This window comes from Ursus arctos, unplaced genomic scaffold, assembly GCF_023065955.2.
Source record: "Ursus arctos isolate Adak ecotype North America unplaced genomic scaffold, UrsArc2.0 scaffold_14, whole genome shotgun sequence".
NCBI classification, from domain to species: Eukaryota; Metazoa; Chordata; class Mammalia; order Carnivora; family Ursidae; genus Ursus; species Ursus arctos.
In genome coordinates this window covers 52540041-52559997 of record NW_026622808.1, presented here as the reverse complement: position 1 = coordinate 52559997, position 19957 = coordinate 52540041, and the positions used below count along the sequence as shown (strand labels likewise).

The window sequence follows — 19957 nt, the reverse complement described above, 5'->3', positions numbered from 1 at the left end:
TTCCCTCATATTGGTTGTATCTATCTAAAAATATTTTCCATATCAGAAATTAAAACTGAGAAATGTTTAAAACACAAGACTATATACAGTTGACCCTTGAATAACATGGGGGTTACAGGCACCAACTTCCCCTGCCCAACCCCTGCAGTCAAATCTGCATATAACTTTTGACTCCCCCAAAACTTAATTAACTACTAATTGCTTACTGTTATCATTTCTTACTGGTAACATAAACAGTTGTTTAACACGTATTTTGTACATTATATGTTATTACCGTATCCCTACAGTAAAGTAAGGTAGAGAAAACGTTATTAAGAAAATCATAAGGAAAAGAAAATACATTTACAGTACTGTACTATATCAAAAAAGATCTGTGTATAAGCAGTCCCGTATAGTTCAAGCCTGTGTTGTTCAAGGGTCAGCTGTACAAACATACATTTCATTAGATGTCAGAGCAGTGATGTCACATGTCATGTAATCTTTGGAAAGTGAAAAGGCAAGTAACGTTTTCGAATTATTGTGGAAATAATTATTATGGAAAATAAAATTGTTATGGAATTAGTTTTGGCCTTAGTAGGTAGACCCTCCTTGAAAGGGTCTGGAGGAACCCTCCCCCCAGTCTCTGGACCACACTTTGAGAACCATGAGGCTAGATACTCATTGCTAGCAGGTTGTTTTAGAAAATAGGTGTCTTGGGGCACCTAGGTGGCTCAGTTGGTTAAATGTCTGCCTTCAGCTCAGGTCATGATCCCGGGGTCCTGGGTTTTAGCCCTACTTCAGGCTCTCTGCTCAGTGGGGAGTCTCCTTCTCCCTCTCCTCCCTGCTTGTTTTTTCTCTCTCTCTCTCAAATTAAATCTTTATAAGTAAAATCTTTTAAAAAAAATAAAATAGATGTCTTACTTTCAAGACTCCAAACCACCTGTAGCTCCTTTTGCCTATTGAATGTGTTTCTTTCTTCTAGAAAAGTTATATAGTGTCTATACTTAGTGGTTATTTGTAAAGTAAGTGTGTTTTCAGGGCATAAGAGACATTTGAATATTCAAAATGACAATTTCAGTCTATAGAACATTGCTGATTCTGCTTTTTATTAATGATGCTTATGTTAGTTCTGTTGGAGCCAGTTGTTCCTAACCAAGTTGTATTTGGTGAGAGTTTATGTAATACGTAGATACTGTACAGTTGGTCTGGTGGCTTCCCCTAAAGTCATTCTCTTTTAAAAGGAATATCTGCAAAACCAAAATTCTGAAATTCTGATACTGATACGCAGACATATTGGTAGCTATGTTGATGAGGATCCTTAAGGCTGCTGTTGCTGCTGGATAGCGTAGTTAACTTTAGGACGCTAACCCGTGTGAAGGACTTATGTCTCTAGAACCATTTTCTAGGGCAAGGCTTACCAACTTCTTTCATTTGTTAATCTAATCTTGCCGTTTGCTTCCCAGTGTCTGAGGAAGGGTGGTAGACACTGCATCTGGAAAAGTAGTGCTCTGAAATGTGTATATTATTTGAAGGGGTATTATTTTGTTGAGTATCTATGCATTCTGTGTACATGTACTATGATAAGGTGAGTGAACTTCACCTTGTTTAATCTTGACTTCAACTATATTAAATGAGATATGGCCCCATTCCCATTTTGAGTAACTACTACTACTAGCTCTCAGTAGTGGGGCCTACTGTCCACAGGCTGTCCTAACTCCAGAGTCTATGCTCTCCCTGTCAGCTGTGTGTGAAGATGGTGTGTGAAGAAGCTGTATGTGAGACAAAGGGGATGGTTTGGGTTTTTTAAAAACTTGATAGCTGGAGTCAGATTTGAGAGAAAGCTTTAGTTTTCTGGTACAGAGTAGAGTGGTTACCCTGAGTCAAGGAAGAGTACTGTTGGGAAGGAGTAACCTTAGAATGGTAACTAAGACCCCTTGGGTCACTTAATGGCTCATTCTAAAAGATAAGCCAAAGGATTTGAGAAATTTCATGAAGACAAGTATTTACATGAGAGAGGAAAGAACATTTTTTTTACATTTAGGAGAAAGAAGAGATACTGTTTGGGAAGCAGAGAGACATTAATAATGCCATACCATGTATGGTCCTAGCAAAGTTAAGTGATAGTTGACTTCTAAAGTTACCCGTTTTATAATGATGGTTGGCTTCAGTGAAAGGCACAAGGTCATACAGGTTTCTTTTTATCCTGGTGCAGCGTGGCCTGACGTTGTGGCAAGAGCAGCCCTGGGGAAGGCCACGAGTACTGATCTTTCACAGGAAAGCCAGCTAGGTCTAGGAAATGATGACATGGGTCCCAGCTAGCCAGCTGAAAGGGCACCGTGGTCATTGGGACTAACAGTGGGTACAACAGGGTCTTGCGTTTCCTGCATCAGGGAGGAATTGGGTTGGGGATGGTTTCATCTTCCCATAGCTGAGCATATGAGTATTTGTTCAGTGGTCTGTTAAGATAATCAGTCCTTTGAAATAGTGGCAGAGAAAGCAATTACCTAGAAAACTCCCTGGGGATTTACTTTTAAACCAGATTATCTGCTGTATTTCCTCATCTGTTATTCTTCATTGGGCTGGTTGATCATGTTGGTGATTCTTAGTAATTATTCTATTCTATAACACTGCAACAAATACGAAAAGTACGGAAATTTTTAAGAGAGTAAAACCCTTTATTTAAAAAAGTCTCAGCCTCACAATACGTAGCTGAAAGAATACCGCCCTGATCATCTGGAGAGAGTGCTTCTCTTTGTAGTTGTTGACCCTCTCATTTTTTAAAACTGAGAATCTTACTGGCTGTCTAACTTACCTTTTAGAATTGTTGAGGATAAAGTGAGATGATAGTTATTTAAAAAATAAGTATATGCAAAGGGGAAAGAGCCCTAAAAGTGTCCTATTTAACTTTAAATCTGTTCTATACATTTCTAGATTTTAAAAGTTTTCTTTCACCTTTTAAGGTCATGGTCATTGATGTTGGAGCTGGAATTCTAATTTCTGTTTCTGTTCACAGCATTTCTCTTCTGGGTTATTCTTGCTATTAAAAAAAAAATACAGTGGATCAGGAGCTGGTGGGTAAAATGAACAGAAAACAGGTTGTTCTTGTAGGGCCTCTTTTCTGTACTAGTCATCAAAGCCAGGGGCCATTAGTGTGTCTTGGACAGTGTTGTTGACCCAGTGTATACATTGTCTCAGAAGTAAATACAGACATTGCTGTGTTCCCCGCTGGTATGTTTTTGTTTGGGGGCATCATTAATACGAAAGTTCAGTCACTGTTGAGTGGGGTAGAAGCTGTCCTAGCTGGCCCAGGAAATATGTATAGGATGACCTTTTGCACATAGGGACAGGAAAATGGGTCATGTGAAGGTTCCTTTTATATTGCATGTGATCTATCATGACAAATCATGGGCTCTGGATTGGAGTGAGCTAATAGTGGAAAGGCATTCTCAGAACTGTTAAATCCTTGAAGTTGCTAGTTCTTCAACAGATTGCCAAGGCAAGAAAAGGGTTGGGGAATTGTAAACTTCCAGAGAACTTAAGGACAGTATAAGCTGACTTAGTGAAGATGTTTTCTAAGTTTGTAAAGTACCTTTAAGAAAAGAAAAGAAAAAAAGGATGAGTTGATTTTCTGATTCCAGAGCCTTTGGTGAGGGGGTATTTTAATTGGGGAAAGCTGAACATAATCAAGGAAAAGATACAATTTGTTACAGATTCTTCTTGTTCTTTGGGGAGGGGGTATTTTAATTTAGGGAAAGCTGAACATAATCAAGGAAAAGATACAATTTGTTACAGATTCTTCTTGTTTTTTGTTGCCTCAACCACGAGAAAATGGGTTTGTCTTATTGCTTGTTTGGTAGCTGAGATACAGAGAAGTGCATGAGACATGAGTGGTAAGATCTCAGGTTCCCCTGAGTACACAAGCAGACAAGAAAAAGAGTATATGGTGGGAACACTTCTTAAAAATAGGTTTGACTAAAATTAAAAAAAAAAAAAAAAAAAAAGTTTGCCTGTGCTCGCCCAAAGTGGCATGAGTACATATAACAAAAACAATTCAGAAAGATTGTTTTGTGCTGCCATTTCTATTCATTCATTCATGTATGTTCAAATTTTGAAATTTTTCCTAGTCTAAAATGAGGTTGTCCCTACATGAAGATTTGCTTCACTTTTTATGGAATGGACTCTTTTCTGAAATCTCTGGGGGTTTTTTTGTTGTTGTTGTTGTTGTTGTTGTTTGTTTTTTTTTTTTTAAGATTTATTTGTCAGAGGGAGCTAGCGCACAAGCAGGGGGAGCAGCAGAGGGAGAAGCGGACTCCCCACTGAGCAGGGAGCCAAATGCAGACTTCATCCCAGGACCTTGGGATCATGACCTGAGCGAAAGGCACACGCTTAACCCACTGAGCCACCCAGGCCTCCTGAAATATTAGCTATTTTAAATGCAAATACATAGACATGTTTTCCTAATGTCTGTTACTGAAATTTCACAGCAGGTTTTCATTGGTAAATGTTTACTGAAACAGCAACAATAAACCTATAAAATAATTTTAAAACGACTTTTTTCCCATTAAAAGTCTTGAAGAAGATACAGAAAACTTGCTTAGTGTCAACTTTACTCTTTAAGGAAAGGAAACTAGCCCCCCCTGTTTATAACGTTTCTCAGAGTTTTTCATTTGTTTTTTGTTGTTGTTAGTTGTTTGGCTTTAATTTAAGGTTTCAACATCTAAAGCTTAAGCCATGTGCTTTGATCTAATGCTTTCTACTGTATTGTGAAGGCTATTAATTGCTTATTTTAGGTTTGTTAGTTGAGAAACCGGTAATTTTGAAGAACTCAGAGTGGCACCTGCATATTGAAGAATTGACTTTTTGCAACATGTTGAAAGTTGTGTCCGTTAAATGTGCTGTCTGTGTGTTGTATGACACTTAAAAGACACATTAGGCAATGTAAATCTGTGGGAGGTAATGATTTCTTACTGATCCACAGTATCCCATATCATGATAAGGGTTCACTCCTTTTTGAGAATGTTCCACAGGCAGTGGAAAGCATTCTTGCCAGTCCCCCTGCCCTTTTCTCCTCCCTTAAGGACAGTCAAGTAGTCCTTTCAAGAATGAGGCTGGTGATGCTAATGAGGCTACTGGCATTCTTGGGGAGTTGTCTAGGGAAGTTGCAGCCTGGGTTAACCTGGGGTTTTCATCCCTGGTACCCTGGGGCCCGAGTCTCTCACAGACACACACATACACACACAGAAACAAGTCTGGGCTCTTTAGAGGCAGAGAGACTCATTGAGTCTCATTTGCCTTCATAACAGGAGTCCAGAGAGAGTCCAGATAGATCTGGGTGAAAAATCTCAGCTCAGCTACTTCTTAGCCTTAGACAAGTCTCTTTATCTTGCAACTCCTCAGTCTTCTTACTTTGTAAAATGGGGACAGTCCATCTCTCCTGTAGAGACGCTGTGCCCAGTCTCACACATGCTGTGGCCGTCCTGTGATGGCGGCGAAAGGGCTCTGCCTCTGCCTCTGGCACTCCAGCCGCTTCGCAGTATCTCGTCTTGGAGAAGCTGGTGTGGCCTCTGGAGCGGAGTGTGCCGCTCTCCGTGCGGGTTGGACATGCCCATTCTTCCACATGCAATCACAGCACAAGCCTAGGAACAAGGAGGACAGGTGGCAGGAGCTGCGGGAACAGTTCGACAGGGTGGCACTTTGGGGGGTTCACACTTGGTGGGCCTTCTAGTTTTCTGTACTTTCCCCTTCCAAAATGGTTGGCTTTGCTTTTTGAACCAGTAAGTATCGGTATGTACTTTGTTCAGAAACACTGCACCTTTTAAAAATTGGTTAGGTAGGTGTGTGGCACGTGGCCGGCTCAGTCAGAGGAGCATGCGACTCCTGATCTCAGGGCTCTGAGTTTGAGCCCCACGTTGGGTGTAGAGGTTATTTAAAAATAAAATCTTCAAAAAAAAATGGTTAAGTTTATTTCCTACCTCATCCCCTGTACCCTGATTCTAGAAGTTCTATGGGACTTGTTACCGGGGGGGTGGGGGTGTGTGAAAATCTCCTATAGTAATTTAAGTAATAAATGCTTTGTTGTTGTGGAGGGTGCAAGTAATGCCTGAGGAGTTAGGTTGTTACTTTAGGACATATAAGACATAAAACACAGCAATATTTTTGAAACAACACAGATGCTTTTAGCAGACACCCCATATTTCTTGCTTATTTGCTTATTATCAGATCCCAAATAGCCTTGGGTCCTTTTCATTTATGAGGTTGTGGCCTGGTAGGCTATTGGAGGAGAACAGCACTCAACTTCACCATTCTGGTCCAATATTCATTTTCTTAGAAGCAAGTGAGAACAGTCCCATCGCTGTGCACATGTGCTGCGTATAAAGAATTACAGCTGAGTTTTACCTTCTGTACATGTAGATTTTTTTCCTGTAGCTACTGGATCATGGTGCGTGTGCTGAGGAAGAATTCCGACACTGTATTTGTGGAAGTGTTAGGGAATGATCACCAGGGGCGGAACACACACGGGCCCCCTCACCTGTTGTCCATGGTATGCCCAGAGCCTTGGCAGGCCGTCCTTGTTTGCGGGTACTCCGTCCTGGACAAGCGTGATGTCTGGCTGGTTGGGGGCTTCCTTATGGTCCCCACACTCAAGATACAAGTAACATCCTTTTTGATGGAAGCTACACTTGTGGTGAGCGTAGCCTATGGAGTTGTTGAATCACCTGAATGTAACGTAGCACTGTATATCAGCTTTACTCAGATGTAGAAATTAAAGTAAGCAATTTCCTTCTCTCTCTGATCATCACTAGCTCTCTCTTCTGCTCTTATTGCCTGCTGCTCACTGAACCAGACACCACTTATAACGCCCATGGTTTCTGATTCTCTTCTTTGACTTCTAATTTCTGCTCGTAACCCCCCTTTTACCTAGCATCCCTCTTGCGTCTCAGAAGAGAAGTATCCCCATTCTTTTCCCAGGACTGTCTCAATTGTACTTTCTCTCCTTTGCCCCATGAGTTAACCCCTCTGTTTTGCCTGCCTTTGGCCTTTTCTCCTCGTTCAGCATACAACATGATTTTTAAGTCTCCTTTTCCTGTAGAAATCTCAAACGTGGCCTGCTGCTTTCAGTAGTGGCCAGAGCCACCCTCTACCTCAGCACCACGATGCTCTGAGAAGGGTTCCTGTTTCCCACTCTGTACTAGCCCTCACGCAGCCTGTAATCCATCAAGTCTCCGCAGCTCTTGATCCCATGGGGCCTGCTGTCCTAGACGTCAGCATTGACATCCTCCCAGTCACCAAAGCTTGAACCCTCTCGTCCGTTCTCATTTTACTTGGTCTTTCTGTGCTATGTTTGTTTATTCTTTATTCATCCAGTAGATAATTTTATTGAGTAGCTGCCATGGTGCTGAATGACACAGTGACAAGAACGATTAAGATGTGATCTTGCCACTGAGGAGTATACAGTTGATCCGCAATTTCAGTACAGTGTTGCAAGTGACGGAACTTTGTAGGGTGTTCTAGAGTGAGACCCCTCTAACTCAGATTGGCTGGGCCTCTTGATTAGGATGGCGGTTACCTTTGATTCTGTTTCCGTTGAAGGTTCTCTTAGACTGGTGTCCAGGTGTCCCTTGTTTTTGCGTGTCAGAATTCTCTGGAGTAAAGTGCACATACTGGCTTAACTGAAATTCTCCCTCAAGGTGTAGTTTTTCATAAAGTTTTTATGGTTTTTTCACAATATTAACTCTGGTCGAGTTACTCATTTTGGCACCTGAGCGTTGTTTAGCGTATGGCATTTTATTTTAACTGATTTAAACTGCTCCGTAATCCCTTTAGACAACTGATCTGTTTGCGTCCCCGGTGAGTGCTTGTGGTATGTTTGGTGGTGGTGATTACCTTCCTTGTAAGTATTAACACATTCGAACTTACTGTTTGGCGGAGTAGCATGTGTTAGAATGGCTGCTGCTGCCTTCCTCAGGACCTGGGGAAAAAGGAGGTTACCTTCCACATAGGGTCCTGTGTGTGTTTGGGGACGGGGGCTTAGAGTAAGTACATTCCTCCCTTTCCCTAGGGAACCTCACGTCTGTGTTTGAATCTCTTGCCCAGTGACAAGAGACTGTGGTCTAGGCTGAGGTGTACCTGGGACTGGGTTTCACGTGGGCCACCCCATGACCAAGGCCTGTGTTGTCGGAGAACAATAGGAAACTTGCTCTGAGATTGCACCTGTGTTGGTCTGTTTTTAGGCAAAGCCACACTGGCACCAAACAAGTACCAGTGCCTTCCATGCTCAGGCTCACCTCGGTGAGCTCATGGGGGTGAGCCATTTGTCTCCTCGTCCTGCTTTCCTCCTCACCCACACCACACCCGCTCTTGGGAGCTCCAGGAACATAGGGGTTAACTGAGGGTTTCAGCATGTCATGTATCTAGTGGCTGTTAGTTTTGTTTTTCCAAATTTTGGTTTGTTTTACCTCCCCACCCCCGCTCCCCCTGCAATGTTCCACCGATGAGCAGACCTGGGGTGTCCGGCTTTTTTTCCTGTCCCAGTGCTCCATCCTGGGGAATGAGAGGAAGCTGTGGGGTCTGAAGGTGATGGTTACATTGTGGCAGCCAGTCGGTCACCTCATTAATGACCCATCTGGGTATTTGTTCCCTACCTCATTTTTGAAGACTTTATTCTATTATAAATGGCCATCTAGTTGGGAATGTCTTTGAAAATGAATATTGTATAGAAATAATGCATAGGCGCTTCTCTGTCCCTTTCCCATTTGGGTCTGAATGCTCAGGCATTGTGTGGAGTGCTTGGCAGCACTTAGAATTTGTAAACAATAGTGTTAAGAGCTGGTGTCAGTTGGAGATTGGCGGGGACAGAATGGTTGATGACACAGTGAATGTATCACTTGTCTGAGGTTTTTTATAGTGACTCTCAGTCTTTCACCCCCTTGGGAGCGAGTATAAACCACAGTTACCTTTCATTGCTCTGGGTGTGTTGTCCATGCCGGTCACAGAGCTGCAGGGGAGCCGACCAAGTTGGAATAATTAGATTGAGAAGTGAATGTCACACTTCTAATTTCATTCTCCTTTCAAGGGATTACCAGTGTCCATTTAATAAAATGAGATTAACCCTCTGCAGCAGGAGTATTTGAAAGCTGTCAGTCAGTATAATCTTGACAGCTCAAAAGAAGTAGTGTTCTCAGCACTCTTAGAAACAGTGTCATGTTTTATGGGCTGAAAGACTTTTTTACTGCAAAGGGATGCGTATGTTTTGTGAGCACATGTGTACGTGTCGTTAAAGGTAGATATATATATAGGAGGTGGATTTGGAAGAGGAAAAGTTTTACGGACTTACCCATACTGCACAGAAACAATGATGTAGAAATAATAAGTAATTTTGTTTTGAGTTGCCATATACCAATAATAAAATACCCAAGAAAGTATAAAACCAATTTTTTTTAAAAAAAGGAGAGAAATAATTTATAAAGCAAAGAGTAATGTGTCTTTTCTTGAATGTTCTAGAAAACCTCGGATCAATTCTCAGCTGGTGGCACAACAAGTGGCACAACAGTATGCCACCCCACCGCCCCCTAAAAAGGAGAAGAAGGAGAAAGTGGAAAAGCAAGACAAAGAGAAACCTGAGAAAGATAAGGAAATTAGTCCTAGTGTCACCAAGAAAAATACCAACAAAAAAACAAAGTAAGTTCCCAGCTAACTCAGCACACTATATATTATTTTGCGGTTGAATCTTAAGCTGTGTTTTAAATGCCTTTTTTGTGTTCCTACCTTAGACCAAAGTCTGACATTCTGAAAGATCCTCCTAGCGAAGCAAACAGTATACAGTCTGCAAATGCTACAACAAAGACCAGTGAAACGAATCACACCTCAAGGTATTTGAAACTAGAGTGAAATACAGCCTTGATGCTGATTTACTTGGTCCTGAGAAGCCGGGGGCGGTTTTGCGCCTGTGGGTTTGCAGGCTGAGAACGGTGTTGGGGGGTAGGGGGTCTGCTAGGTATGGGCTGTTACCTTGGAAGACACACGTGTGTGTCTTTGTGTGTATGTGGCCTATTTCTGTATCACCGTGGCCACAACAGGAGAAAGATAACACTGATGATAATTTTGCATTGGTCCAAAGCTTTGGACCATTCGTTTTATGGTGGTTTCTATTGCTAAGTAGTAAGCTTTGGTATATGTGGTGGCGATTTAGATTCATTGCCTCAGTGACACAAAGTCTCATGTGTATTGATGAAGAAGTCGCTTTGAACCCATAGCTTATTTAATTGGCTGTTCCCCCGGGGTGTTGCTTGCAGGCCCCGGCTGAAAAACGTGGACAGGAGCACCGCACAGCAGTTGGCAGTGACTGTGGGCAACGTCACCGTCATTATCACAGACTTTAAGGAAAAGACTCGCTCCTCCTCGACATCCTCATCCACAGTGACCTCCAGTGCAGGGTCGGAACAGCAGAACCAGAGCAGCTCGGGGTCGGAGAGCACAGACAAGGGCTCCTCCCGTTCCTCCACGCCAAAGGGCGACATGTCAGCAGTAAATGATGAATCTTTCTGAAATTGCACATGGAATTGTGAAAACTATGAATCAGGGTATGAAATTCAAATCCTCCACCTGCCCATGCTGCTTGCATCCCCTGGAGAATCTTCTGTGGACATCGGCCTCTTAGTGAAGCTGCCAGGATAATTTCTGCTTGCCATGGGCATCTGGCCACCAAGGAATTTCGCACCCTGACGATTACTCTTGACACTTTTATGTATTCCATTGTTTTATATGATTTTCCTAACAATCATTTATAATTGGATGTGCTCCTGAATCTACTTTTTATAAAAAAAAAAAAAATCTGCTGTGCACAATTTTCCATGTACATTACAACTGGTATTTTGTTTTTGTTTTGTTGGGGGGGGCTGGGAGGGGGAGGGATCTTTTATTTATTGTGTTCACAGACTCCATTCTTTCAGCATATCCTTTTAAGTTTAGTTCTTTCTTCCAGTTATACTATGTACTATCAGTTTTGATATAACTATATATATATAAATATAAAATTATATATAAAGGGTTATTTGAAACCAATCCGTGGCAACGCTGGTGCTTGATACACTGTGAAGTGAATACAACATTGAACAGTTACAGATCTGGGACAGTCCCTTCTATGAAAGTGCTGAAATTAAATTAAAATCAGTCTTACATGAAGTATGTTCCAACCCACGTGGGAACTTGACTCTCTCATCTGTCTAAAGAGTACTGGACGATAGAAAAATATATATTTTTTAAACAATGTGATCTCAAATTTAAAGACTGCTCCAGATAGCCTGCATTTGCAATGGAATAACTGACAAATCACAAATGGTTTAGTTGGGAGGGCTTTGATCGTTCAAAAGTAACTAAACTAGCTCCAGAATGCCAAGTATTCGTGTAAGTTCCGGTTACATGTTAACATTGCTGTTCTTACATAAGCACTCATGAAAATATGGTATTCTGTAACTCGAATTCCATCCATTTTCCAGACCTCTACTCATGACTGAGGTAAATATAAATTGTCTCTTAGTTTTAGGATTAAAATCGTCTAAACTGTATTTTTGCTCCATACAAGAAGCAACTCCCTATTTCCACTTTGCACGTGACATTGCAGTCGTGGTTTTCGTAATTGAAATTGGTTTGCCTCGTGTCCCCTCTTTCCCTTACCCTACCAGTTTAGTTATGAGAATTCTTTCTCTTTTTAAAAAATCTACTCTTGTTTGCTTTACTGAACAAAGGTTATCAACTGCACATCCAGTCCCGACATGGAGCTTTTCAGTGTTTGGAGACATTTCTCAATTCCCTGCTGTGGGAAGGAACTCAAGTGGTGAATGGTTTAAGCACTAGCAGCCAGAATTGCAGGGAAAGCTCATACTTCCTGCGAGCCTGTGATCTTTTTCTTTCTCATCATAAAGATAGCTTGAGCAAACTCTTTCAAGGTTTCTTTTCACTCATTTTTTACTTGCAAAAACAAACAAAAAACAAAGACCACTAATAACGATTCCACCCTCTCCTTATTTTTCAAATGTTTTGTTTTGCTTTGTTTGGATTTAGGGTCTCTCTTCCGTTTGACTCTTACATTCTTATCCGCACGGTTTATAGGCTTCAGAGTCATTTCAAGCATGGGAACTTGGTGGTACCTTCCTTTACTTGATCATACTGAAGGGCTCACGGGAGGGCAGCCGGATTTGTGATGAAGCGCCATGTTTTGGTGTGAAAAACCTGGTTTGCTTAAGAACAGAAGTACTTGTCTGTGGAGGCAACGAGTAAAAAAGAAACAATTAACAGCTTGATTTGAGTAGCCAGCAGGAAAGGTTCCTTTCACATTTACATTAAAACTATTCTGTAGTCACTAATGTACCATAATTCAAATTCTGTTCTCAAAGGTATAGATGATAAAGCAGTGCCATTTGTTGCTGTGGTCCTATTCTCAAATGCATGGACAATTGTTCCCCTCTTTTTAAAATAATGCTTGTATCTGGGATGCAAGCTATGCTATCTTTTTAAATACATTTTTAAAGTATTTATTAATGAACCAAAGGAAATCAGATGCTTTCTGTAAGCATCAGAATATATAATACATAGTGATTTGACTATGAATTTTAAATCCACATTTTAATATTAGTGGGATATTGCAAAGACATTCCTTCTAAAGTTTTAATATTCCTTTTATTAAGGGTCTCAGGGAGGGTAAATTAGTCAGCCATATTTATTTTCCAGAGATGTAAGGAATTGCTACGTTTTTTAATTAACTTTTTAAAAAAATTTAAATGCCACCAAACTCATGTGGGTTGCACTGCTTTTTGAACCAATAAGTGTTGGTATGCACTTTGTTCAGAAACACTGTGTACTTTTTCAAAATTAGTTTCATGTAAAGTGATTGGACCCCTAGGTTAGTGGAAAAAGCTGATTAACCAGCTACTCATAGGCTGCTAATTAATTCATTGCCAATGTCTTGGTTTTTCAGTTTTGCCTCCGTGATAAATCAGTACATGACAGAATGGGGAGGGCTGAAGGAAGGGAGGATTGCTATAGAACAGGTGAGGTGAAACCGGCATTTGGATAGAACTGCAGCTAACAGTGGGACTTCCCTCAGCGGATGTTACCGCGCCAGTCCTCGAGCTGCCGTTTTGCCTTCTGGTGAGGTAGTGAGGCGGTAGGTACCTTACACTTCTAATTTCTGAAATTGATAACATCCCTCAGGCATGTATTCTGGAAATGGAATTCCTGTAACTTCCTGCATTTGCAGTTTGCCCTACAATTAGTAGGCAGCGCGTAAAAACACTAGTGTAGATTATAAAGATATACATTAAAAGAGGACCAGAAATACTTGGTATTCAGTGGCACAGTAAGCAGGTTATAAAAACAAAAAAAAACAAAACAAAAACAAAAGCACAGTGTTACGCTTGCAAGTTTCCATTTGTTTTACTACCACACGATCTTTCACACTCGTGCGTGCGCACACACACAGAGCTTACCTGACTTGCTCTGCTTGAGTCATGCAGTTTTAAAAGTAAAGACATCTTGACACCCACAAAATATTTTAATCAAAACCTTTCAGTTTCAATCTGGATCTTTAAAAACATTGGCAGAAGCTTCTGTGAGTTTAGTTCCACTAAGATGTTCCACCTGCCTTATCAAGACCATTCTCAGTCTACTTTTTTAAGCTACCGTATCTTAAATTATTGAAAATTTATTAATTGCTGAATATATAATAACCTTTGCTTGTATGTAACCGAAAATGGTTTAAGAGCCAACATTTAGAGTATGACAATGGAGCTGAACAGTTTTTAATGCGCAAGCAGTTCTGTTCTTGTGTATGACTTGTAACCTTAATTTACTGTGTAAAGATGGTTACATTATTTCCTTAGCTTTGTTTGTTGGAGACAAATAGAGAATGCTTGTTAAGTATGTCAAAACATAATCTTATCTTGTGAATTTTTGTTAATGTATTATACGAGCTATATTTTTCATTTGCCCAGAAAGACAGCTTGTATAACGCTTTTGGAAGTTTCTGCTCTGTAACGTCTTTAGAGCTGACAGTCTGTTAGGTTTGTTTTTTTCTTCATGCTAAAGTGTCAGATGGTGGTTTTGTGAACTGGTCAGAAATTCACAGGTCTTAAATGTTTTGGGAAAATTTATATTGGACACTGCTCTTTGTCTAGCAAATAAAAGATGTTAATATATTCCTGTTACTGGCATGTGCACGACTATGTTATTAGAAGCCACTTTATCATTTTCCTGCTTTAAATAGAAATGTCTATTTATGAATTCTGCTTGTAGTTTTTTCACAAATAAAATAGTAAAATTTACGTGGAAATCTTTATTTTCTTGTGTACAGATTTTAGCCCTTGGTACTCGGATTTTCAGCTTGTGGGGTATTTCCTATGGGAGCAGGAGACTAAGGAGGACTCAAGTTGTTCATCAAAAGCGCAAGTTGATTTGGGTGTCTCGGGACGCGTCTCTGAGCTGTAGCAGCAAGCGTGATTGAACAAAATGTCCACATTGGGGAAGAAAACCAACTAATGTGTCTAAGCTTGTCCTTTGAGATCAGTGGCAGGGATTTAAAGGAGATGATGGCTGATGACAGTTCAGTGGATGACTGAAAACCCTCAGAAGACAACCCGTTGGTGGCCAGGTGCAGTTAGGTACTCTAACTCGGATATCAGCGACACACAGCGTCAGGCCTAAAAGCCATGCAGACAGCTGGGGGACTGCTGCCGAGAGGCCCCGGAAGGTGCTGTACCCTTCCAAAGAATACGGAAACCACTCAAAACACTTAAGGATCCACCCTGATTAACTCTTCTCCGTCCTGAATTTGCACTCGAGCCAACACCGAAAGGAAGACCATGTAAAATGGTGCAGGATGCCGAGCTGTTGAATGAGCCTGTCCTGGCAAAAGGAAACAGCAAACTATGTTCTTTGTCCTTTTCCAGTACCGAGTGCTAACCCAAGCCTGGCTCCTCAGAAGTCTCAGGATCTGGAAGGGTGGAAGGATCAGATGACGTCTCGTGGTTCCCAGGGGCTAGTGTGGGTACAGATGGGCGATGGGCTCTCAGCTTTCTTTGGTACCTAAGGAGTCCTGTATGAGGGTCCCCACTGCTGGTGGCACTGGCTCCACCCTTCGGGGGCGGATAGAAGCTGCCCCTCCCTCTAGATAGAGGCATACAGCAAGAGCTTGGCCCTTTGAGTGAAAGTGCAAGCATGTCTCAGGGAAACAGTATGGATCCTTTCTGGTCATGAGGGCAAGGGGGGGAGGCAAAACCCCAGCATTGACACATGTCCACACCCCCCACTGAGGAACACCGTGGCTGATGTGTGACACCAACATGGTAAGACACATGGTAAATTGGTCTTGGTCAAGGATGGGATGATCTCTGAAGCTGGAAAGTGCCCAGGCTTCTGTTCTGTTTTCAGAGTCCTGTGACCTGGCAATCAGCCAGCCTCTGCTCGGGGCAGCAAAGAGAAGATGAGGGGTATCAGGGAGGCCCTTGGTCTGTCTCGTCCTTGACCCAGCAGTTCTGAAGAGTTACTCTGAAACCTTGAAGTCACAGCAGGGAGAGGTTCAGAACCATCTTTGTATTGGAATTAAAAACTCTTGATCAAGGTGCCGTCAGAGAAGCTAGGGTCTAGCCTGGCTGCTTCTCATGGTCTTATTAGGAAGGCACAATCTTTTCCCCAGCAGTCCAGGCTCTGTTAAGGGCAATAGAAACGGACCACCGAAAACTGCAGGGAGAGCCCCCTGATTTTTCTAGAAAAGATCATGGGACACGTCTGGAAAGATGGAGGTGCTCAGGTCAGGGCAGACCGTAGAGTGAAAGATAATCCAGGTGTTGTTAACGTTCTGTCCCAGAACGTCTCTCCAGGCATTCATCACAAAGCTCACTCTGGGGCATCTGGTGACTAGGTATTTCTGTAGTCCCAATGTTTAACTGCACTAAAACACAGCTAAGGGGGAGGAGCGTGCGGATCCAGACTGAAATTGGCCCACTCCTGCAGGTGCTTTTCACCTAGACTGGGCATACGAGTGACAGCCCCTCCACCTGTTCTCCCCATCTCCAGCCTGTGCCAGAGACCACGAAATCAGCCACAGGACTCGGGTTGGTTAGCTGAACTCAGACTCCGAATCCTCAGCACAGTTCTGCAGGCTTCCTGGCCCCAAGTTCCTGTGTGGTAAAACTCATTTGCCATTCCTGCCCCGGACCAAACCCACCCAAAGCGATCGGAGAGCCCTACAAGGCTGATTTTAATCAACTCTTCAGTCACGGGACCACCCCCTGGGGCTGTAGGAATTCCCACCGGAATGCTGGCTGAGAGGCCTGGAGGAGTGAGGAAAGAGGAAAACGAAACCCAATGCCAACTCTTCAAAAGGCTCAGCTTTCCTGTTCAAGGTGGGACCAGAGGAGAAGGCCAGTGCTAAGCACTGTAGCTTTAAGTGCCAGACCCATAGGCCTGCTGGCAGTGATGGGTGTCGCCTTGTTGGTCTGCCGTGTAGGCCAGACCTCGACCCGCCCAGGCTGTCACACCGGTTCTGCCAACCCCAGGGACTCTCAAATAACAGGGCAAAACACCAAACGGATGTGATTCCTGGAAGCAGCAAGATACACCCTTGGAGTCAGAACTGTAGAAGACTCCCCCCTTTACCTGACTGCGTGACCTTGGGCAAGTCAGCCACCTTAGGCTCCTTTTCCTCCTCTCTGAAACCCTCCTCCTCTGCCCTGTTCTCTGCTCCCAGTGGCAACGGGCCAGTGCCCCCGTGGTTGTCTCTAGTTGTCATGGTTGTAATAATAATAGGGAGCAACCTTCTTTTCAAGAACATTCACTCCGATGCTTCACTGATGTCAACACTGGGCATGAGTGAGAAAGGTTTGTTCTGTTTTGTATTTTTTTTCTTTTTATAGTGTGTGTGTGTGTGTGTGTGTGTGTGTGTATCTGTTGTCCCCTGGCCTGGAGCAGTTGGTTGCAAGCCACATGTAAATCAATCCAGTGGTATTTTTCACAGCTGCTTGGTGTTTCTATATCTACAAACAGTGTTACAATGGATATGGCTTTTCTTCATTAAAAGTTTGATATTTTTAAATGACGTTCCCTGCCCCGTTGCTATCAAAAAAGAAAAAGTTTCCGGGCCGTGGAAGAATTTGAGCGCTCAGAGTGCCTGGCCTCGTGCACAGTAGGAGCTCAGTGGGTTGCACGCGGACCTCCCTGCTTGCACACCCGTGCATGCCCTCTATATACGCACATGCGTCCTCATGGACAAGGGGGTTTTCCACACAGGCATCAGTATCACAAGCTCCTGGCATAGAGAAGTTTGAGCTACAAACCACTAGATCAGCCACAAATACACTCATGGAGAGTGAACTGTAGACAAGAACCATTTTTTCAGCCTGAGTAATTCAGCCATCACAGCAACCCCAGAAGCAGGAGAGCTCCGTGTATGGGAGCAAGGCAGATACATAAATTGTATTCATTGCCTCTTCACATTTAAAGGAATTTGTTCCCGTTTGGAGAAGTCTCCAGTAGAGTTGTCTCATTGGCTGGAATTATAACAATCTGCCAGAGTAGAAAATGTGTGAATGTGAGGCATTCCCAAGAGGCGAGACCCTCTAATAAATTATGCTGTAACGTTCCAAGCGACTCCTGCGTGCAGAGATCATCCTGACAATGCTGACGAAGGCAGCAAACAAATAGGCTAATAAGAGGGAGAATTGCAAGCACCTCCATTCATCAGGGAGCAATCAGCAGCCGCTGGTGGACAGATGGGCCAGCTCGCCTGTGTGGTCGGCAAGCGGTGGGGACCACTCTGGTGGCCGCTGAGCAGAGACGGGGGACCGACAAAGGGCTGGGCTCGCCGCTCTCCGTAGAAGCCCGTAAATCCCGAGCGAGAACGTATGCCTCAGTAGCACTGAGTGAACTGGGACTGGCGGGCATGCGTGGCAGGTCCTGGGAACGACAGTTGCCTAGGACCCTTTTTTCTGTTCCCAGCTCTATGACAAGTCCTCATTTCATCCTGACTCCAAATACATTCTACTCTTCGTGGAGGGGCATCACCTTACCGAAGTTGATTTAAGCAGCAAGAACAGCACACTTTCTGGGTACTAATTTTAGTGCTTTACTAACGCAATCCACACAGACACAGTATGGAATAGAGTCAGGGTGGGCGAATTTCAGCCCATGGGCCAAACCCTTCCCCACTGCCAGTTTCTGTACGGCCCATGAGCTAAGGATGGATTTTACATTTTTAAATGGTTGGAAAAATTTTTTTAAAGAATAATATTTGTGATGTGAAAATTATATGAAACTCAAATTTCAGTGTCTACGGATAAAGTTTTATTGGAACATAAGTTCCATTAATGGCCATTCGTTCCTGTATTGTCTATGGCTGCTCTCCGGCTATGAGGGCAGAGTGGAGCTGGTGCAGTGGAGACCGTGTGGCCCACAGAGCCTATAATATTTATTATCTGGCCCCTTAGAGAAAAAATGTACTGCTCCCTGGAATACACTCCCATCTGTCACATTCTGAGGTAAGCGTTGACATCGCACTCAGAGTCTAGAAGGGTTACTGGCAGAGTCGGATAAATGGTTGTGGAATGAAGGCATCCCTGCCTGCCTCTTTTACAAACGAGGAAACTGGAGCGCAGAGATTTTAAGGAACTTGCCCAAGGCCACCCGGCTAATAAGTGGAAGATTTGGGATTCGAATCAAGGCCATATAATTCAGAGTCCTGGCTTTTAGTGTTCAAGAGGCTGAATGGGCAGCTTCCTCCAAAGTATGTTCCTTGAACGCAAGTTAGGCCAGATGCCTAGCTGTGGCCAAATAAATTTGGTTGAAATCCTGTTTAATATAGAAGCCCTCTTGGAGTTTCGCCGTGATCATTAGCATATCAAAGGCTCTGAGAAGTCCTGCAGGAAAAAAACCCGTTTCACTTTCTTTAATATGGTGTTTTTAAAACTTATTCCACCAACTAATATAACTCTGGGGGGAGCATTTGTGAAAAGATTTGTAGTTAAGACTTACTGGGTACAGTTGGCCTGTGGCCGTGAGAAAATTATTGAGCCTCTCTGAACCCGTTTTATTTTTTCTCTGTAGAATGGTAACAGGGGCATGAAGATTTCCTGAGCTGCTAAGTTCCTGGGTCCTGCCTGGTAGATATCTACAAAATGTCAGTTTCCTGCTCCGCAAGGTAACTCGGGGCTCCTGCACACTGGCCGTTTCCTACCTTTGAGGCCACATGTGGAACCACAAAGGGACATCATGTCACCTCCAGGTGCCTATTAGGAGGATGCGACCACTCAGGGTGTAAAACAGAAGCCCCAGCGCGAGAGGGAAGGTCTGGCATCCTAACTGCGGGCAGGAGAGCCCCCCCCCAGCCACCCCCCCACCGTGTGTGCGTGCCAGCAGCGTGGGCAGCCCGCGCGCTCCTCCTCGTGGGTTTCTCAGCCGTCCCTTTCTGGGGACATCTAACAGTGCGCCCCGGCTGTCAGCTGTGCTCGGCAGTCCCCTCTCATCTTAGTCACTCCTGCTTAAGTGAGTCCTCCTTGACTCCCTGGACGCCGGAAGCCTTTCTTCCTGACAGCAGGTGAGGCATCGGCCGCCTCTGGACGTGACCATCCACTTCAGTGCCTGCGGAAGTCCCCGCCGCCCGCAACCCAGACATCTGAAGAGTTAGCTTAATAGAGTCAGCTGCGCGGAGGAGGGGGGTCCGGGCTCCGGCCCAAAGGGGGCAGGGGGAGGAGGGGGGTGTGCTGCTGCGCCAGGGTCCCAGCCGCCCTTCCCTCACCAGTGTCACATGCGCCGGGCCGGGGCGGGGCGGGGTGGAGTGGGGGGCCGGGGAAGGAGAAGGGGAAGGGGCCCGGAGGCAAGGTGGCAGGCTACCGGGTGGGCAGGAGCGGCTGGACCGCAGTGTCGTTACCAGAAACACGGAAGAAGGAAACCCAAGACCTGGAAGACCTGTCCCGTGCCCTTGTACCCTCTT

General features: G+C 43.7%; 1 protein-coding gene across 1 annotated transcript in view; it reads left to right on the top strand.

Annotated features, from left to right (window-relative positions):
* The window catches only part of RYBP (RING1 and YY1 binding protein), a 78771-nt gene extending 64474 nt beyond the window's left edge, over positions 1 to 14297 (top strand). Inside the window, exons 3-5 of the mRNA XM_026501239.4 lie at positions 9481 to 9657; positions 9750 to 9848; positions 10272 to 14297. Of these exons, the coding sequence (XP_026357024.1) occupies positions 9481 to 9657; positions 9750 to 9848; positions 10272 to 10524 (529 nt within the window). The 3' untranslated portion in view covers positions 10525 to 14297. The remainder of the gene's footprint in view (positions 1 to 9480; positions 9658 to 9749; positions 9849 to 10271) is intronic.
* The last annotated feature ends 5660 nt before the right edge of the window (positions 14298 to 19957 follow it).